Source organism: Kogia breviceps, chromosome 12 (assembly GCF_026419965.1).
Source record: "Kogia breviceps isolate mKogBre1 chromosome 12, mKogBre1 haplotype 1, whole genome shotgun sequence".
NCBI lineage: Eukaryota > Metazoa > Chordata > Mammalia > Artiodactyla > Physeteridae > Kogia > Kogia breviceps.
The window spans coordinates 42,201,638-42,218,382 of NC_081321.1; the positions used below are offsets into that span (position 1 = coordinate 42,201,638).

At 48.3% G+C, this 16,745-nt stretch overlaps 1 protein-coding gene and 1 pseudogene across 1 annotated transcript; both read left to right on the forward strand.

The window, feature by feature from the left end:
* Window positions 1–1,075: 1,075 nt before the first annotated feature.
* Window positions 1,076–6,827, forward strand: AMHR2 (anti-Mullerian hormone receptor type 2). The gene is made up of 10 exons (XM_059080671.2): window positions 1,076–1,343; window positions 1,578–1,769; window positions 2,041–2,115; window positions 2,273–2,403; window positions 2,519–2,749; window positions 4,510–4,624; window positions 4,767–4,939; window positions 5,129–5,276; window positions 5,445–5,581; window positions 6,479–6,827. The coding sequence occupies exons 1-10, from the start codon at window positions 1,076–1,078 to the stop codon at window positions 6,686–6,688; spliced, it is 1,680 nt and encodes a 559-aa protein (XP_058936654.2). The 3' UTR covers window positions 6,689–6,827.
* A 7,211-nt stretch (window positions 6,828–14,038) lies between these two features.
* Window positions 14,039–15,061, forward strand: LOC131766446 (3-hydroxyisobutyrate dehydrogenase, mitochondrial pseudogene; annotated as a pseudogene).
* Window positions 15,062–16,745: the final 1,684 nt, after the last annotated feature.

Genomic DNA, 16,745 nt, shown 5'->3' on the forward strand with positions numbered 1-16,745 from the left:
GGCTGTGTTGGGTCTTCGTTTCTGTGCAAGGGCTTTCTCTAGTTGTGGCACGCGGGGGCCACTCATCATCGCGGTGCGCAGGCCTCTCACTATCGCGCCCTCTCTTGTTGCGGAGCACAGTCTCCAGACATGCAGGCTCAGTAATTCTGGCTCACGGGCCCAGTTGCTCTGCGGCATGTGGGATCCTCCCAGACCAGGGCTCGAACCCATCTGCCTGCATTGGCAGGCAGATTCTCAACCACTGCGCCACCAGGGAAGCCCTCTGAGTGATTTTATACAACTGCTTTTCTGACTCGAGTTTGGAAAATGAAGTCAACTCTAGTATAGGCTGTGAAGCCTCTCTGTGCCCAGGGAACTACAGATCTGAGCCTGGAAAATAAGGGCTAGAAAGGCTCTTGGGCACAGCTGAATGGCTCTGAGCACTTGACCTCTCTTTGGTTTCCAGCCTGGGAAGGGCTGACAGGATCCAGCATTTTGTCCTAGGGTCAGCAAAGGACAGAGGTTTGAAATTAGGCATTGCTGGGTTCTCGGTGGGACCACTGAGGCCCCCTCCTCCCACTTTACAGAGAAAAGAGGAGGTGGCTGAAGAGAGGAAGACCGAGATTGGCTCTCTGCTCCTCCCTCTCTCTCTCTGCTTCTCCCCACACCCCATCCTCTCCCCCTCAGCAGCCATCTCCCCCACAGAGACTGGGAAGAGGGAGGGAGTGGAGTTGGGGACTGAAGGATCAGAAGCCCCACGGTGCCCTGCATCTGAAGGAAGCTCTGGCCAGGGGCAGCTGTGTTGGTTCATGCTCCCCTCCTCCCACTGCATGATGCTGGGGATTCTGGGGCTTTGGGCACTGCTTCCCACAGCTGTGCAAGGTAAGTGTCTACAGGGAGGAGCAGGATCCTTCCACCTACCCATTAAGGGAGGGGGCACTTGAAGCAGCAGCCACCCCTTTGGAGGAGTGGTGATGGGGTGGGCAAGTGAAGGTGATGGGTACAGCTATGGGTCCCCTTGGTGGGGGTCAGGTTCCAGGCCTCTGCTGACCGTTTCCTCCTGTGGCTTTACCAGGCTGGCCCTGGAATATAAAACATGTTTTGTCTCTCTTTGGCTGCTGTTTTTGCCCCTGCATTCACTCTCATCTTGAACCCTCCCCTCTCCTTACCCTGGGCCGCAGCACCCCCAGGCAGGCGGACCTGTGTGTTCTTTGAGGCCCCTGGAGTGCGGGGAAGCACCAAGAATCTGGGGAAGCTGCTAGATGCAGGACCAGGGCCCCCCAGGGTTATCCGCTGCCTCTACAGCCGCTGCTGCTTTGGGATCTGGAACCTGACCCAAGACCAGGCACAGGTGGAGATGCAAGGTGAATGGCAGGCGATAGCCAGTGGGGGAGAGAGGCATATCCTGGGTGGGGGGGTGGCAGCTGAGGAGAGGAGTAGAAAGGGAATGTGTGGAGGGAAAGAAAAGCCCTTAAGAGATGGAAGGGATGCCTCTGATAGAGAAGGGACCCCCTCCGTGTTCCCCGTTATGCTCACTCGTCGTACACTCTTTTTCTCTCTCTCGCCCCCTTTCTCTCCTCCCAATCCCACCCCATCAGGATGCCGAGACAGTGATGAGCCAGGCTGTGAGTCCCCCCACTGTGACCCAAGGCCCCGAGCCCATCCTAGTCCCAGCTTTACTCTCTTCACCTGCTCCTGTGGCACTGACTTCTGCAATGCCAATTACAGCCATCTGCCTCATCTGGGGAGCCCTGGGACACCTAGTTTCCAGGGTCCCAAGGCCATCCCAGGTAGCCACCCAGGATGCTGGAGCCAGGTGGGGGCTGGAGCCCAGGTTAGAATGAGAGGTAGAACCAGGGCCAATTCTCACCCTACCTCCCGTCCCAAGCTTCCCTCCTCCTGGCCTTGAGAAGTTGGTTGCCCTGGTGACTGGGAGATAAGGGGGCTTGTGACCAGGGTGGGGGCGGGTGGAGAAGCAACTTCTCTGAGGAGCGGGAGAGGAGCAGAGAGCACGATTTGGGGCAGGGCTCATCCAGCCTGCATTCTTGCTTTAACGTCCAGGCGAGTCCATCTGGATGGCACTGGTGCTGCTGGGGCTGCTCCTCCTCCTGCTGCTGCTGAGCAACATCGTCTTGGGTACTAATCTGCCCCACTCCTCCCTTGTGACCCCAACACACTGTCCCAGTTCTCTGACCCCTCTCCAGGCTCCTCTGACCCCCATCACTTCCCACAAAGCCCCCTTCCCAGTCTCCATACTCGTGCACCCCAGCCCTAAGGCTCTTCTCTGCCTCAGCCCTGCTACAACGGAAGGCCTGCCCAGTGCACGGTGGGCCAGAGCCAGGGCCAGAGCCCGAGCCGGAGCCACACTCAGGCAGGGACTGGAGTGCCGAGCTGCCCGAGCTGCCTGAGCTGTGCTTCTCCCAGGTGCCCGGGGAGGGTGGGCGGCGGACTCCTCTGGGCGCTCTCGGAGGGTGTGCTGGGGCGGAAGCCTGGCTCTGCTCCTAGCCGGAGCCCACATCCAGCACCATGTCCTCACCAGGTAATCCGGGAAGGAGGTCACGCAGTGGTGTGGGCCGGGCGGCTGCAAGACAAGCTGGTAGCCATCAAGGCATTCCCCCTGAGGGCTGTGGCCCAGTTCCAAGCTGAGAGAGCATTGTACGGGCTGCCAGGCCTACGGCATGACCACATTGTCCGCTTGATCGCCGCCAGCAGGGGCAGCCCTGGTCCCCTGCCCTGTGGGCCCCTGCTGGTACTGGAACTACACCCCAGGGTGAGTGCTGAGGAACGAAAATGTGTGTGTTTGCCTGTGTGTGGGAAGGTGTGTGTGGGGGGGGTGCTGGATGGCAGCGAGGCCCTGTCCACGCTTATTCTTTTGCTTTATTCTTATTCTTTTTTTTTTTTTTTTTTTTTTTTTTTTTTTCGGTATGCGGGCCTCTCACTGTTGTGGCCTCTCCCGTTGCGGAGCACAGGCTCCGGACGCGCAGGCCTAGCGGCCATGGCTCACGGGCCAAGCCTCTCCGCCACATGTGGGATCTTCCCGGACCGGGGCACGAACCCGTGTCTCCTGCATCGGCAGGCGGATTCTCAACCACTGCGCCACCAGGGAAGCCCGCTTTATTCTTATTCTTTACATTTTCATTAGAACATTTAATGTAGAACATTAAAAGTGACTTGTATTGTTTTTACCTTTTATTATTATCAGCAGTACTTGCTAACGTTTTTGACTTACATTGACAAGAAAAGGGAGAAATCAAAACAATTCATATTCCCAACCTCAAGGAAAACCATTGTTAAAGAATTACCTCCAGGCATTCAACTAATGTTTATGAACTATATGTCACACTTCCTCTGCTAAGAAAAACACACCCAGTCCCTGCCTTTCCAGATTTTATAGAGTAGTAGGGAAGCAGAAATGGATCAAGCAAACACAAAAAGCAGTGTAAAATGTCAAGAGTGTTAACTGCTGAAAGAAGAGGTATTGTGAGAGGGACTTCCCTGGTGGCACAGTGGGCAAGACTTTGTACTCCCAATACAGGGGACCTGGGTTCAATCCCTGGCCAGGGAACTAGATCCCACATGTGTGCTGCAAATAAGAGTTTTCATGCCACAGGTAAAAATCTCATGCCACAGCTAAGCAGCCCGTGAGACCAGGTATAAATAAATTTTTTTTAAAAAAAAGAAAAGGTACTATAAGAGAAGAATAAGGAGGATTATGAGCAAAAAGGATGAAGAGGAATCGGTAGGCAGGGGCCAGACCACACTGGCCTTGTGGGCCTGCTAAGGACATGGGACTTTATCAACACCTGTAGTTCCTTCACCTCTGAAATCTTGAATTCTGGAAAGTCCCTTCTTTGACCAATGTACCTCATTGCCTAGCTCAAAAATCACTGCTTTTAAAGTTTTGTTTGTTTGTTTACCTTTCCTGGCACACTGAAAGTGCTCAATAATGTTTGCAGAATGAGGGATTCTATTGCTCCTTTCCCTCCAATTGCCAGTTGCTCCCTGCCAGCTGCTCTCCTACCCAACGGCTCTCCCCATCCGTGCTCTGCTACAGGGTGACACCTCAGGCCAGGTGGTTCGCGAGGGTGCCCCGCCTAACCCGCTCTGCCTCTTCTGTTTCGGTCTTTACCCCAAGTCCTGTGAGGCAGTATGAGGTGGCTAAAGGTGAGTGATGCTGGAGTCAGACTGCTGAGGGTCAAGCTCTGCTACTCTCTTGCCCAGGGATTTCCAGCAAGCTCCTCATCTGTAAAACAGGAGTGACGGGAGTGCCCACCTCCCAGGGTTGTGGTGAGGGCTACAGGAAGCCTGGCACGCAGTAAGTGCTCGGGACACTTGAACTAGAGCTACTGTTTTTCCTGTCAATCCAACTGATGCACGTGCTCACTCCTCCACTGCCTGCTGCCTTGCCCTGGGTGTGTCGGTGTGTAAGTCTGCTGGGAGACGCAGGGGGATCCATCGGTCTCTGCTCCCTGGGGTGGATCAGCCACCTCCAGCTTTGTGTGTCCCTCTGTTCTCTCTGCTTCTCCCCAGGGCTCCCTGTGCCACTACTTGGCCCAGCACACCAGTGACTGGGGAAGTTCCCTGCGGATGGCACTGTCCCTGGCGCAGGGCCTGGCGTTTCTCCATGAGGAACGCTGGCAGGATGGTGGGTGAGCTGGGGGCAGGAAGCCGTGGGAGTCAGGAGCCACACCGCTGTTTCTGATTTTCCCTTAGCTTGGAGGGGAAGGATTGGGTCAAAAAGAGAAAAGAAGAAGATCCATGTCCCTTCAAACTGGCTTCTCCCACAGGCCAATATAAACCAGGTATCGCACACCGGGATCTGAGCAGCCAGAACGTGCTCATTCGGGACGATGGGTCATGCGCCATTGGAGACCTGGGCCTCGCCTTGGTGCTCCCTGGCCTCGCCCAGCCCCCAACCTGGGCTCCTACTCAACCCCGAGGCCCAGCTGCCATCATGGAGGTCAGTACTCTGGATAAGGGTGAGGCCCAGGATGCTGGTGGTGGTGCTGATGAAGATGTGACAACGGTGCAGCAGCACCTATAGCACGTGGGATGTTGCTGAGTCTAGTTGGGGGGTTGTTGCATGGACCATTGTGTGGTGAGGATTGCTGTGGTGATGACTGTTGGCCCTCCATGCCTTGCTGTCTAGGCTGGCACCCAGAGGTACATGGCACCGGAGCTCTTGGACAAGACTCTGGACCTACAGGACTGGGGCACGGCCCTCCGGCGAGCTGATGTTTACTCTCTGGCTCTGCTCCTGTGGGAGATCATGAGCCGCTGCCCAGATTTGCGACCTGGTAAGGATGGGTGTGACAGGGGCCTCACTCCCCCCATGCCCCACCTACCCCATTCCAGACCCACATACCTCCTGACCCAGGAGGCTCTTCCCTTCTCCCTCTTGGCCGTTCCGCAAGAAGGCACCCCCTCAGGCTAGCTGACACCTAGCCCCATGTGCCTTTTCCCAGACAGCAGACCACCACCCTTCCAACTGGCCTATGAGGCAGAACTGGGGAGCACCCCTACCACCTGTGAGCTGTGGACCTTCGCAGTGGAGGAGAGAAGGCGCCCTCACATCCCATCCACCTGGTGCTGCTTTGCCACAGTAAGAGGCCACAGGCTGGTGGGCTGGGGACCTGGAGAGTCCTGGCATGGGCTTCAATGACTTGTCCACCAGGACCAGCCCACCTACTCCTATCCCCTCTCGTCTCCCACCCTCCTGGCTCATGTTCAGCTGGAGCTAGGCAAACTTGCTCTGAACCTCAGTTCATCCCCTTCCACCGTAAGTCTCACACAGCCCATTCCTGAGACACACACCTTCCTCTTGCTCAGTCTTGCCTTGCCCGTCCCTCTTCTCTCCATCATCAGTTTGCCCTGTTCCTCAGTTCCTTCCTCCAGGAAGCCCTCCTTGGCTTTGCTTCTGCTCTGAGCTCTGCCCCCAAGATGGCTCCTCTCCTAGTACACTGGAGCCCAACATTTAATCCAATAATTCCTCATTCTGTCCTACACATTTGTGTTTCTGCCATGACCCAATAACAGCCAGAACTAAGTATGAAGGGTTAAAACAGTGGCCTAATAGTGAAATTTCAGGGTTTCTGAGGAAAATAGTTTCCTAACAGGAAGCCCATTCCTCTCCTACCTGATCTGAAGTTTCCATTGCACAAGTGTCTGTTGGGTTAGATAACAAAGGCCCAGGCATTGTTTGCAGAAGACCCTGATTGCCTGAGAGGAAGGAGAGTAATTTCCCATCAGCATGGTAAGCCATTAATTAACCTGAATTAGCTCCTCAGAGGAAAAGGTGGACTCTTTGGAGAGAACCTGTCTCATAGGGAACAAGATGCAAAGGGCTGGATTTCAGTGAAGGGGAGGAAGAAGGCTCCAGGAAGGATCAGAAGAAGAGTGTTGAGAACAGGGCCATGATAGATACCTTTTAACCCTGGGGCCACTTATGGGGCCACTGAGGATCCTGGGTTAAAGCCTGCCTCCTGGTCATTCTTCCCAGGACCCTGGTGGCCTGAGAGAGCTCCTGGAGGACTGCTGGGATGCAGACCCAGAAGCACGGCTGACAGCTGAGTGTGTACAGCAGCGCCTGGCTTCCCTGGCCCGTCCTCAGGAGGCCCACCCCTTCCCACAGGGCTGTCCACATGGCTGCCCACCTCTCTGCCCAGAAGACCGTCTGTCCACTCCTCCGCCCTGCCATTCTCCCTCGTAGGCCTCAGCTGAGTGTCTGCCAATTCAGTGTTCAGCAAGGCCCTTGTTCCAGAAATCCTCAACCTGCCTGTACCAGTTCTAATGTGTAAATATGCAGTTTATGTAGAGTCGGTGTACATGGAAACATAAATATGGTGATCAGATGACTGTCTGCTCTGCCTCGCCATGGCCTTTCCTACTTGCCAAATGCTTGGATGGATCCTTCCTTGGGTATCCAATCCACTGTTTCTGACCAGTGACTGGGGATGGTGGTGGTGTGTGCACAGGAAAGAGATAAAGTCAGCTTCCCTGACTCTATGTCCTGGTCCTGAGGCCTTCCTCCCTTCCAGGGATCCTGCACTCCTCCTGTCTCTCTCCTTTTCCTTCTCTTTCATAAGCCTTTATTTGGTGGGATCTCATACTGGCACTGGGAAAAGGATGAGAAAGATGAAATTGCTTTTCTGAAACTGCTCCGAGACCCACAGCTCATTTTGTTGGCCACCCATACAGTGTCCTGGGGCAGTATCCTCTCCTGAGGCTTGAGTGGGGAGGCCTCACAGAGCACAGGATGCTTGAGATGTGTCCTGAAGACCAGGAGTTTTCTAGGAGTCTTGGAGCGGTAAGGCATTCCTGGCCCAGTGAGCTGTACTGTCATGTGGTGCAGTAAGAAACTGCAAGGAGGACTTCCCTGGTGGCACAGGGGTTAAGAATCCACCTGCCAATGTGGGGGATAGGGGTTCAATCCCTGGTCCGGGAAGATCCCACATGCCGCAGAGCAACAAAGCCCGTGTGCCACAACTACTGAGCCTGCGCTCTGGAGCCTGCGAGCCACAACTATTTAGCCCGTGCACCACAACTACTGAAGCTCACGCTCCTAGAGCCAGTGCTCTGCAACAAAGAGAAACCACCGCACTGCAATGAAGAGTAGCCCCTGTTCGCTGCAACCAGAGAAAGCCCACGTGCAGCAACAAAGACCCAACGCAGCCAAAAAAAAAAATAAAAAAAGATCTTAAGGGAATTGAGGGAATGCAGGAAGAAAGGAAAAGCTATCAAGAAACAATAGTTCAGGGCTTCCCTGGTGGCGCAGTGGTTGAGAATCTGCCTGCCGATGCAGGGGACGTGGGTTCGTGCCCCGGTCCGGGAAGATCCCACATGCCGCGGAGCGGCTGGGCCCGTGAGCCATGGCCGCTGAGCCTGCGCATCCGGAGGCTGTGCTCTGCAACGGGAGAGGCCACAACAGTGAGAGGCCCGTGTACCACAAAAACAACAACAACAACAACAAAAAACAATAGTTCAGGGATAAAACAGTCCTAATTCCTCCTCAAGGGGTATACATAACAATCTGATACGTTCTGCAGGCTCCCACCAAGGTGGAGAGTGGAATGATGATCTTCACCTTTTCTGACACTCATGACTTCAATCAGCTAAAGCTTGGACTCTGTCAACCTTTGCCCCACTTCTATGCTGAATTTTCCTCTGCTCAAGCGCCTTAATGAATATGCATGTACCCTTAGCTTAAAAATTCCCCAATTTTGCTGTTCAGGGAAACACTGCTTTGGGACAGATTCCCAGTGTTCTCCTTACTTGATGCAAGCAATAAATCCTTCCTTCTTCTTACTTCTTCTTTGGCTTGGTTGTGTCTTTTGGCTTGACACCTACCAAGAGGTGAACCCAGTTTTCAGGTAACAAGAGGTCATTCTCTCAACCACTACACTGTACTAAGTGAACTGTCCTATCTAGGGTCAATGTCTCATCATGTAAACTTGAACCCCTCTTTTCCTGGTGACAGGAACTTTGCTCCTTCAGTTATCCCTTCTTTCTCCAGCAAAAGCATTTTTTCTCTCTACTGGATTATTCACATGAGTTTACAGACATGATTTAAACTCTCCCATCTTAAAAAGCCCTTCCCAGACTGCCCATCCTCTTTTTTTTTTTGCCCATTCTGTTATGATTACTGCTCCATTTCTCTGCTTCTTGTTTACCAACACTTCTTGGAAGAATTGCTTTTATTTACTGCCTCCACCTTCTCACGTTTCGTTGCAGGCAAAATTTCAGCCCTAGAATGTAATTAAAACCACTCTTAAAATGTTCACTGTTCTTGGGACTTCCCTGGTGGCACAATGGTTAAGAATCCACCTGCCAATGCAGGGAACACAGGTTCGATCCCTGGTCCGGGAAGACCCCACATGCTGTGGAGCAACTAAGCCCGCGAGCCACAACTACTGAGCCCACATGCCGCAGCTACTGAAGCCCACACACCTAGAGACTGCTCCACAACAGGAGAAGCCACCGTAGTGAGAAGCCCATGCACTGCAATGAAGAGTAGGCACCCGGGCTTCCCTGGTGGCGCAGTGGTTGGGAGTCCGCCTGCCGTTGCAGGGGACACGGGTTTGTGCCCCAGTCCAGGAGGATCCCACATGCTGGGCCCATGAGCCATGGCTGCTGAGCCTGTGCGTCCTGAGCCTGTGCTCCGCAACAGGAGAGGCCACAGCAGTGAGAGACCCGCGTACCCAAAAAAAAAGAGTAGTCCCCGATCGCGGCAACTAGAGAAAGCCCACTTGCAGCAACGAAGACCCAAAGCAGCCTAAATAAATAAATGAATAAATAAATTTATTTTAAAAAGTTCACTATTCATGCAAAATCCAATGGTCAGCTCTCAGTCTGCATCCTACATAATTTATCAGCAGCATTTGAACATTTGATAACTCCATCCTTGAATCTTTTCTTCACACTTTCCTCTGATTTTCCACTTCCTCACTGAAGAAGGGGAAAATCTGTATCCTTTCTGTATCCTTTGATCATCCCTCTTCTCTTACCAGTTTCTAAATATTGTCAGGCCTGAGGCCACAGGCTGGGCCCTCTTTTCTACTCTGGCTACCCCTTCTCCTTGGCTGAGCTTACCTGGCTCCTTGAATTAAAAAAAATTTTTATTTGTTAAAAATATTTATTTATTTATTTTTGGCTGCGTCGGGTCTTAGTTGTGGCATACGGGCTCTTTGTTGCGGTGCAAGGGCTTCCCTCTAGTTGTGGCACGTGGGCTCCAGAGCGCTTGGGCTCAGTAGTTGTGGCACACGGGCTCTCTAGTTGTGGTGCACAGGTTCTGTAGTTGTGGCACATGGGCTCCAGAGTGCATGGGCTCCAGAGCATGAAGGCTCTCTAGTTGTGGTGCATGGGCTCAGTAGTTGTGGCACAAGGGCTTAGTTGCCCTACAGCATGTGGGTTCTTAGTTCCCCGACCAGGGATTGAACCTGTGTCCCCTGCATTGGAAGGTGGATTCTTAACCACCGGACCACCAGGGAAGTCCCTATCTGGCTCCTTTATTTGTTTATTTATTTATTTATTTTTATTGAAGTATAATTGCTTTACAATGTTGTGTTAGTTTCTGCTGTACAATGAAGTGAATCAGCTTTATGTATACCTGTATCCCCTCCCTCTTGGACCTCCCTCCCACACCCCCCATCCCACCCATGTAGGTAATCACAGAGCACTGAGCTGAGCTTCCTGTGCGTTATAGCATGTTTCTGCTAGCTATTTTACTCATGGTAGTGTATATATGTCAATCCTAATCTCCTAATTTGTCCCACCCTCTCCTTTCCCTGCCGTGTACACATGTCCGTTCTCTATGTCTGCGTCTCTACTCCTGCCCTGCGAATAGGTTCATCTGTACCATTTTTTCTAGATTCCACATGTATGCATTAATATATGATATTTGTTTTTCTCTTTCTGGCTTACTGGCTCCTTTAGATACCTTGATAACTCTCGATTTTTTTCTCTTCAGACAAGACCTCTCCCTGAGCGCCAGACTGCCAAATCCAACTGCCTTCTTAACACTTCCACTTGGATATCTGATAGCCATCCTAAACTTAACTTTGTCCAAAAGTACTCACATCTGCTCCTCCCCCGTCTTATTTCAGTAAATGACACAATTATTTCCTAGTTGCTCAGTATTCTTGGGTTCATCCTTGATTTCTCTGTTTCTTTCACCTCTACCTCCAGTCCAAATCTGCTAAGCTCTACCTTAAAAAAAAATACCTGGTAAATCAACTATACTTCGATTAAAAAAAAAATACCCAGAATCTGACCCCTCCTGATCATCTCTACAACTTCCTTCCAAGCCACAACCATTCCTTCTTTGGAGTACAGTAGTAGCCTCCTAACTGGGTTCTCTGCTTCCACTTTAACCATTTCTCCCTATTTTGTTCTTTCACCACACAGTAGCCAGAATAATAATAATAATTACTATTATTTTACCATTTTAACCATTTTAAGCATATAGTACAGTGACAGTAATTTCACACTGTTGTGTAACTGTGATCATCATCCTCCAGAACATTTTCATCTTTCTAAACTTAAATTCTGTGCCTATTAAACAATAAATCTCCATTCCCCACTGCCTCCAGTCCCTGCTAATTACTTTCTGTCTCTATGAATTTGACTACTCTAGGTACTTCATATAAGTGGAATCATACAGCATTTGTCTTTTTGTGACTAGCTTAATTCACTCAGCATAATATCTTCAAGGTTCATCCATAGTGTAGCATGTGTCAGACTCTCCTTCCTTTTTAGGGCTGGATACTATTCCATTTTATGCATATGCCACATTTTGTTTATCCATTCATCTGTTGATGGACATTTGGGTTGTTTCCATCTTTGGGCTGTTATGAATAATGCTTCTATGAACATTGTTTTACAGAATGACTTTTTAAAAGTGAAAATCAGATCATGTCATTCCTCTGCTCATAACCCTCCAGAGGCTTCCATTCACACTTAGAATAAGATCTAAACTCTTTCCCATGGCTTACAAGGATCTGTAAATACTGGCACCACAGCTCCTCCCCTTATTTCAATTAATTTTTCTACATAGTACACATCACTATCTGATATTTTATTATATATTTATTTATATTCTGCCTCTCCCACCAAGTTATTACCTCGATGAAGGCAAGGATTTTTTTCTCTGTGTTTTCACTCTATCTCTAGTGCTTAGAACAGTACCTGGATAGCTTGAGAAATATTTGTTGAATGAATGAATGACACAAGCATAGTAAATCATTAATGATTTAATGAATCAGAGAAATGAGCTTTACAAGCATTATTTAAAAGCTTTTTAAATAATCTGCGTTTAGGGAATTCCCTGGTGGTCAAGTGGTTAGGACTCTGTGCTTCCACAGCAGGGGTCACGGGTTCGATCCCTGGTCAGGGAACTAAGATCCCACAAGATGCTTGGCATGGAAAAAAAAAAAATCTGAGTTTAAATCTAAGGAAGAATTTCCCAACTAGCAGGTAAGTGAAGAGAGGTATGGAGGATATTGGCAACCTATGAGAGTCCTGAAGGGAGATTAAAATCATCCTAGTCTGGGCTTCCCTGGTGGCGCACTGGTTGAGAGTCCACCTGCCGATGCAGAGGACACGGGTTCGTGCCCCAGTCCGGGAAGATCCCACATGCCACAGAGCAGCTAGGCCTGTGAGCCATGGCTGCTGAGCCTGTGCGTCTGGAGCCTGTGCTCCGCAACGGGAGAGGCCACAACAGTGAGAGACCCGCGTACCACACACACACACAAAAAAATCATCCTAGTCTAACAGTAAAAGTTCTTAATATTAACAAGAATCATGATAGTAATACATGGTAGCATATAGTAAGTACTTATTATGTGACAGACACATGATTATCTCATCACAACCCTATGAGGTAGGTACCATTGCCACTGTTTTACAAATGAGGGAATTGAGGTTAAATAACTTATTCAAGGTCACACAATAAGTGTCAAAGTCAGGATATGAATCCAGGTCTCTCTGACTAACTCCAGAACCACCTTTCTCTATTCCTTTGTCCATTTGTTCATTCATTCATTCACGTAGTTATTTATTTAACAGTGTACTCATTTATACCATCCTATGTACCAGGCACTGTGTGAACTGTTAAGTGTCCTTACTTTCAAGAAGCTTACAGTCTAATGTAGGAAGCTAACATTAAGTAATTACTGATTCATGTATATTTATAAACTGAGATAAGTGTACTAAAGGAAAGACAAGATTCTACTAGAGGCTACAACAAAAGAGTTTTACCTGACTAGGGTGTCAAGGAGGCTTCCCTGAAGAAGTGATCCTGGAGCTGAGAGCTGATGAATGAGCAGGATTTAATTAGGCAAAGTGGAGAGAGATGGGGAGAGCATTCCAGGCTGCAGGAGCAGCAAGTGCAAAGGCCCTCCTGCAAATGGAACCAAGACCTTCTGGAGGGATGAAAGAAGCCTAGGGGCTGAAGAGCAGAAAGCCAGGGGTGAGTAGTATGAGGAGACCAGCAAGGTAGCAGGGCCAGACCACTGCAGACATTGCAGTAATAAGATTTTGGGTATATTTTTGTTGAACAAGTTGGAGGAAACAGACACTCATATATTGCTGGTGAGAATGTAAATAATTATAACCTCTATGGAGGGTAATTCATCAATACCTATAAAAAAGTAAAAATATGTAAAATGACATATTTGTCAGGTTATTTGTTGCAGCATTGTTTTTAGTAGCAGAAGATTGAAAATAACACAAATATCTATTGACTCGTTAAATTGATTATGGTACATCATACAAAAGAATCAAATAGGGTTGTGAAAAAGACTGAAGACACACTGTGCTGGCTGGTATGGAAACATCTCCAAGATATATTAAGTGGGGGGAAAAGTTGCAAATTAAACTTTGCATAGTTTGCTGTTTGTATACTTAAAAGAGGGGATATAAATTTATATCAGTATTTGCTTGATTGTAATGAAGAAACTGTGGAAGTATATATAAGAAACCAGTTATGTGGTTGTGTGGACTATGTGGGTTGGGGGAGGCTGGGTAAAGGAGAATAAGAGTGGGAGGGAGACTTTTCACTTTATACTTCTTGGTCCTTTTTGGTTTTCAAAGCATGTGAACATATTACCTATTCAACAAAAATGAATACGTACATGTAAAAATACTTTCCACCTTTGTCTTAAGGATAATGCAAAGCCATTGAAGAATCTTAAGCAGTAGGGTGATGTCACAGTTGGCTTTAGAAAACAATTTCTGAGGTGAGAGAATGAATTAGAAGAGGGCCAGAGAAGATGCTGACCAGACATTTAATGAGACACCACTTCATACCCACTAGCATGGCTATGCTAATAAAGGCAGACAGCAACAAGTGCTGGTGTAGATGTGGGGTAATTGGAACACTTATACATTGCTGATGGGGATATGAAATGGTGTGGCTACTTTGGAAAGTAGTCTGGCAGTTCCTCAAAAAAGTTAAACCTACAATTACCATATTACCTAGCAATTCCTCTCTTAAGTAAATACCCAACAGGATTGAAAACATATGGTGGTTGCATGCGTCCCCACGCACCCTCACAGTCAATGGATGAGCCGGGGCAGCAAGGCAGCCTCCTTACAGCTCTGTGGAGGGCCTCGGGCCTCCCTACTGGAGCCGCTGGCAGGGGCCAGCCTTGCAGTGGTGTGTTCTAGGTCAATGGCTTCTAAGATTCCAGCTGGATTCACTGGACTAGGCAAATGGGGCATCCAATAGCAAAAAAATCTCATGAAACATGGCTATCCTCTTGTTATTTATGATGTGTTCCCTGATGCATGCAAAGAATTTCTCAATGCAGGTATACAGGTAGTGTCTTCCCCAGCAGATGTAGCCAAAAAAGCTGACGGAATTATTACAGTGTTGTCCACCAGTATCAATGCAATAGAAGCTTATTCTGGATCAAATGGAATTCCAAAAAAAGTGAAGAAAGGCTCACTATTAATAGACTCCAGTACTATTGATCCTACAGTTTCGAAAGAACTGGCCATCCTACAGTTTCGAAAGAACTGGCCAAAGAAGTTGAGAAAATGGGAGCAATTTTCATGGATGCCCCTGTTTCTGGTGGTGTGGGAGCTGCTCAGTCTGGGAACCTAATGTTTATGGTGGGAGGAGTCACAGATGAATTTGCTGCTGCCCAAGAGTTGCTGGGGTACAAGGGCTCCGATGTGGTGCATTGTGGGCAGGCTGTGAGGATCGGCTACAACACGCTGTTGGTATGGTATGATTGGAACTGCTGATGCTATGAATCTGGGAATCAGGTTGGGGCTTGACCCAAAACCTTTGGCTAAAATCCTATACGTGAGCTCAGGACAGCTTTGGTCAAGTGAGACTTATAATCCCGTACCTGGCATGATTGATGGAGTTCCCTTGCCTAATAATTATCAGGGTGGATTCAGAACAACACTCATGACTAAGGATCTGGGATTAGCACAAGACTCTGCGGTTAGCACAAAGAACCCAATCCTTCTGGGCAGTCAAGCCCATCATATCTACAGGATGATGTATGTGAAGGGCTACTCAGAGAAAGCCTGCTCATCCGTGTTCCAGTTTCTACGAGAGGAGGAGACATTCTGAGTTTGCCCTTTGGTGGTGGACACTGTTGGAAACCAGAGTCTATCTTGGAACCTCCTTATAGCTTGCTCCACAAGTAAATGGGTCTCTCTGCTTTTGATTGTCTTGGTCACAGTAAACCCTGGGATTTTTCACCCATTTTTAACTGCTTATTCTTTTGTTAAAATCTATTTAGCAAACATATAATATCTGAAAAATTTTTTTCTGTTAGCTACTGAAGGTCCCTCCTAACTAGCTGACTGACCTTTTTCAAAAATTTGATCGCTGAGCATCTTTAAATAGCTGCATATTTCAATCAGGATATTATTTACTCCAATTTACAAATAAAACCACATTTTTTAAAAACAGGATAAAACATATTTTAGGGGAACGAAAAGAAACTGGTGTGAAGAAAGGACTTATAGAAAGGGGAAGTATAGTGAATTACTACCTGTGTCCCTCAGAAAGTTTGTCCTTTTAACCAAGTGGTGGTATTCTTGCATTACTGAGGTTACTAATTTATTTTCTAGGAGTTGATAAAGCAAGAGAACGCCTTGCTGCATGTTATATAATTTGGACTCTGTTAAATTTATCTTGGTGTCCCTCTTGTAACAACTCCCAATACTCAGCAAACTTGTTTTTTTATATTTTTGTTTCCTTGTACATTCTTTGTTTTTTTTTTTTTTTTTTAGTAATTTTATTTATTTATTTATTTTTGGCTGTGTTGGTTTTTCGTTGCTGCGCGGGCTTTCTCTAGTTGCAGTGAGTGGGAGCTACTCTTCATTGCGGCGCCCGGGCTTCTCATTGCAGTGGCTTCTCTTGTTGCGGAGCACGGGATCTAGGCACACGGGCTTCAGTAGCTGTGGCTTGTGGGCTCTAGAGCACAGACTCAGTAGTTGTAGTGCGCGGGCTTAGTTGCTCTGCCGCATGTGAGATCTTCCCGGACCAGTGCTCGACGCCGTGTCCCCTAGCATTGGCCGGTGGATTCTTAACCGCTGCGCCACCAGGGCAGTCCTCCTTGTACATTCTTACTACATGTTTTTTGACGTCAGAGGAATGACATATTTAGAACTGTTTCAGAGCCAAGGATGATATATGTTTTAGATAATTATTACATTATTCTAAATATAACCATATAATTTTGAATTCAAATACATGTCTACGCTGATAATAAAAAAAACATATGATTATGCACAAACTTGTACATGAATGTTCATAGCAGTGATATATATAATAGGCAAAATGTAGAAACAATTCAAATGTCCATCAGCTGATGAATGTATAAACTAAATGTGGTATATCCAAACAGTGGCATATTCAGCATTTCCTTCATAAAAAAAGAATGGGGCTTCCCTGGTGGCGCAGTGGTTGAGAATCCGCCTGCCGATGCAGGAGACACGGGTTCGTGCCCTGGTCCGGGAAGATCCCACATGCCGCGGAGCAACTAAGCCCGTGAGCCATGGCCGCTAGGCCTGCGCGTCCGGAGCCTGTGCTCCGCAACGGGAGAGGCCACAACAGTGAGAGGCCCGCATACCGCAAAAAAAAAAAAAAAAAAAAAAAAGAATGAACTACCGATTCATACTACAACATGGATGAACCTTGAAATATTATGCAAAGTGAAAGAAGCCAGTCACGATAGGCCACATGTTGTACAATTTTCTGTTTGTATAATATATTTAAAATAGAATTTATAAATTGATTAGTGGTT

What these genes read in the sequence shown, in the direction of transcription:
- AMHR2 (XM_059080671.2), top strand. Translation starts at nt 1,076, where the DNA reads ATGTTTTGTCTCTCTTTGGCTGCTGTTTTTGCCCCTGCATTCACTCTC. An exon ending in GCCCAGCTGCCATCATGGAG is followed by an intron (nt 4,940 to 5,128) that starts GTCAGTACTCTG and finishes CTTGCTGTCTAG; the next exon opens with GCTGGCACCCAGAGGTACAT. An exon ending in CCTGGTGCTGCTTTGCCACA is followed by an intron (nt 5,582 to 6,478) that starts GTAAGAGGCCAC and finishes CATTCTTCCCAG; the next exon opens with GACCCTGGTGGCCTGAGAGA.